The sequence below is a fragment of the Anopheles bellator genome, chromosome 2 (assembly GCF_943735745.2).
Source record: "Anopheles bellator chromosome 2, idAnoBellAS_SP24_06.2, whole genome shotgun sequence".
In the NCBI taxonomy this organism is placed as follows: domain Eukaryota; kingdom Metazoa; phylum Arthropoda; class Insecta; order Diptera; family Culicidae; genus Anopheles; species Anopheles bellator.
In genome coordinates, this window is record NC_071286.1 from 10,916,964 (window position 1) to 10,919,889 (window position 2,926).

The window sequence follows — 2,926 nt, forward strand, 5'->3', positions numbered from 1 at the left end:
GTGCGAACCGAACCGGACGCGCAAACTCGCAGGCAGCAGAGACTCACGCGGTGCTGGACATGGACTTCTACGAGCCGACACCGCTGGCGGTGGGCTCTGGCAACGGGAGCCGCGAGTGGTTCGTCGAGCGCTGGAACACGCTGCTGGACACAATCGGTAAGATTGTTGGAGTGGTTGATGTCTGTGGTGCCTGGTGTACTAATCCAGATCCCGTTCGACGACGACGACGATCAGGTGACGACCAGGAGACGCTGTACGTCTGGGTGTTGACGTTCTACACAAACCTCATCTACTGGGCGCTGGCCGGCGTGTTCGTGGCGATGGACCTGACCGAGTGGCCCCGGTTTATGCGCAAGTACAAGAACCAGCCGGGCGCGAACGAGCCGCTCGACTGGGGCAAGTTCAAGAAGGTACAGGCCAACGGTCCCCGACTTTACTCGCCGCGTGTGTTGCTAATCCTGATCGTGTGACTCTCCGGTAGCTAGTGAAAACGCTGCTGTTCAATCAGACCGTCGTCGGCATCCCGGTCGCGTACGTGTCGTTTCACCTCAGCCAGCACGGTATCCCGCCACCGAGGGCGCTCCCTTCCGGCTGGACGGTGGCCCGCGACTTTGCCGTCTGCATCACGCTGTGGGAGATCACGTTCTACTACAGCCACCGGATGCTGCACTCGAGCTTCTTCTACAAGCGAATCCACAAGAAGCACCACGAGTGGACGGCCCCGGTGGCGTTGGCCGCAATGTACGCCCATCCCTTCGAGTACGTCATCAGCGACCTGCTGCCGGTGTTTGCCGGGCCGGCCGTGATGAAGTGTCACGTCGCCACCACGGCGCTCTGGTTCGCGTTCGTCATGGTGGACACGGTGCTGGACCACTGCGGCTATCATCTACCGTTCCTGTCCAGTCCGGAGTCGCATGACTATCACCACCTCAAGTAAGACCGTGAAGACCGCCGGTGCCCAACTGTACTCTCATTTTCGGTGTGCCCTCCTTTCGATTTTACTTTCGGCTCCAGATTCAACCAGTGCTACGGGCTGTACGGCTGGATGGACTGGTTCCACGGGACCGACGCGGAGTTTCGCAAGAAGAAACAGTTCCAGCGTCACCACCGGATCATGGGCTTCCAGTCGGCCCGGGAGCTGGTGCCGGACAAGTGGAGTCCGCCCGCACCGGACCCCGAACCGGTGGCTGTGCAGCGGTCGGCTAGCGACTAGAGTTTAAGTTAGAAGGGGGCAACCCACCGCGATCACTCCCAATCACATCGATCACCCCGGAATCGCAATAAAGTACAAACATGTTCGAACTCATACAACGTCGCGCGTGTTTGTGTGTGTCTGTGTTTGTGTTATGCTGGTTCCTGTGCCCGAAAAAAACCCGAAGGTTTCGATCGAAGAATGCGAACGAGGCATCTTTACCCTCGTGGTTTTCGGTGGACGTACTGGGGTGTTCAATAAGTTTTGCGGTTCAACGACAGAGGGTGCTGCTATTGGCCAAAATTTTGTGAACGTTACGTGCAGTGATAGAATTTTGTATTTTTGGAAGGTTTAAGGAAAGGAAATTTATGAACGAATGTGGAAAGTATATAAGGGCTCTTCGCCTTCAATTAGTACAGTGGGAAGTACAAGGTCGTACAAGCCTAGAAGGAGATCCACGTCAAGGCCGTCTAAAACTAGCAACGCAGAAATCATAGAAAACATATCTATCACCATGATCCTGAATCAAAACCAGGGGCTAGAGAGTGATGTGAATCTGGTTCATCGACTCCGTAACGGGTTCGTGTTCAAAACTCGGCCAAGAAGGCGATAGCATCAGGTTTTAGAGACTAGCGACTTCCATCTGTTTCCTGAGCTAAAAAAATCATACGATGAAAGTATTTTTTATCAAATGATGAGGACATAAGAGCTGTGGAAGTGTTTTTGGACAGCCCTTCCAGATTCTCGGTTCAGGGATGGAATTCATAAATTGGAATCTCATCAGAACAAGTGTATTGATGTTCAAAGAGACCATATTGAATAGTAAAGTGTAGTTCAAACCATAAGATTGTTTTTTCCCTATAAAATCACAAAACTTATCGAACAACTCGGCATACAAAATAAATAAATTCGGTGCTGGGTGGCTGGCGAAAATCGCGTGGCCTCACTTTCGACAACCTTCACCACTGTCGGCCGGCGGCCGGCGGTGCCGTAATGCGTATTACCGACACGCCGAATGAGAGGCAAAGCACGTGTACGGTGGCCAACGGCGTATACTGGTGATCGTGGGTCAACCGAACCAAACACAATTCAAACACAGCGACGGTTGCAACGTTTGCAGAATAGTGAAGCACCCTTAACGTTGCCGCTCCGCTGAACGAAGTCAACCAGCCTCTCTGTGGCCCGGGATCTCGCTGGCTAATGGGCGAAGAAACCCCTGCCACTCGACGTTCCGTGCCTTTCGATGAATGATCTCGCGGTGGACCACGCACCCAAAAGTACAGGGTACAGGTGTTCGTGAAGTCAGGGGCTGCCTATGTTCGACCCCGAGTGACTTTGACCTTAAGGCGTCCATCTCTTTTGGCGTCGTTCCATCGGCGCTCCGACACCGAGACTAGCCCATTAAGGTAATGCGCCAAAACGAAAGCTTTTGGTTTGGCAGAGACTTTGGCCCGCAAGGCTACATTCGTCTCTGAGTAGTAGGAAAGAGCGTCGCAAATCGACCGTTTTCTCTCGGGTTTCTTCTCAAACGGATCTTCACCGTGGCTAACACAATCTTACAAGCGTTATAATGTAATTGAAAGAGAGGTGGAATCAGGAACTTCTGCCAACCTGTAATGACGCAGCCCGTCACGGGTTTGAATGTTCCTTTTTTTAGCCTTAAATAAATAGAGGCCAAGCCGACAAGTGCAAGCCACTTTGAGTCGAGCAGTTCCAACAATGATGACTCTTTCA

The 2,926-nt window shown here is 52.7% G+C and overlaps 1 protein-coding gene across 1 annotated transcript; it reads left to right on the forward strand.

The window, feature by feature from the left end:
- On the forward strand, nt 1-1,297 carry LOC131210335 (fatty acid hydroxylase domain-containing protein 2-like). Its single transcript, XM_058203567.1, has 4 exons — nt 1-156; nt 235-410; nt 482-933; nt 1,015-1,297. The coding sequence occupies exons 1-4, from the start codon at nt 60-62 to the stop codon at nt 1,211-1,213; spliced, it is 924 nt and encodes a 307-aa protein (XP_058059550.1). The 5' UTR covers nt 1-59; the 3' UTR covers nt 1,214-1,297.
- Nucleotides 1,298-2,926: the final 1,629 nt, after the last annotated feature.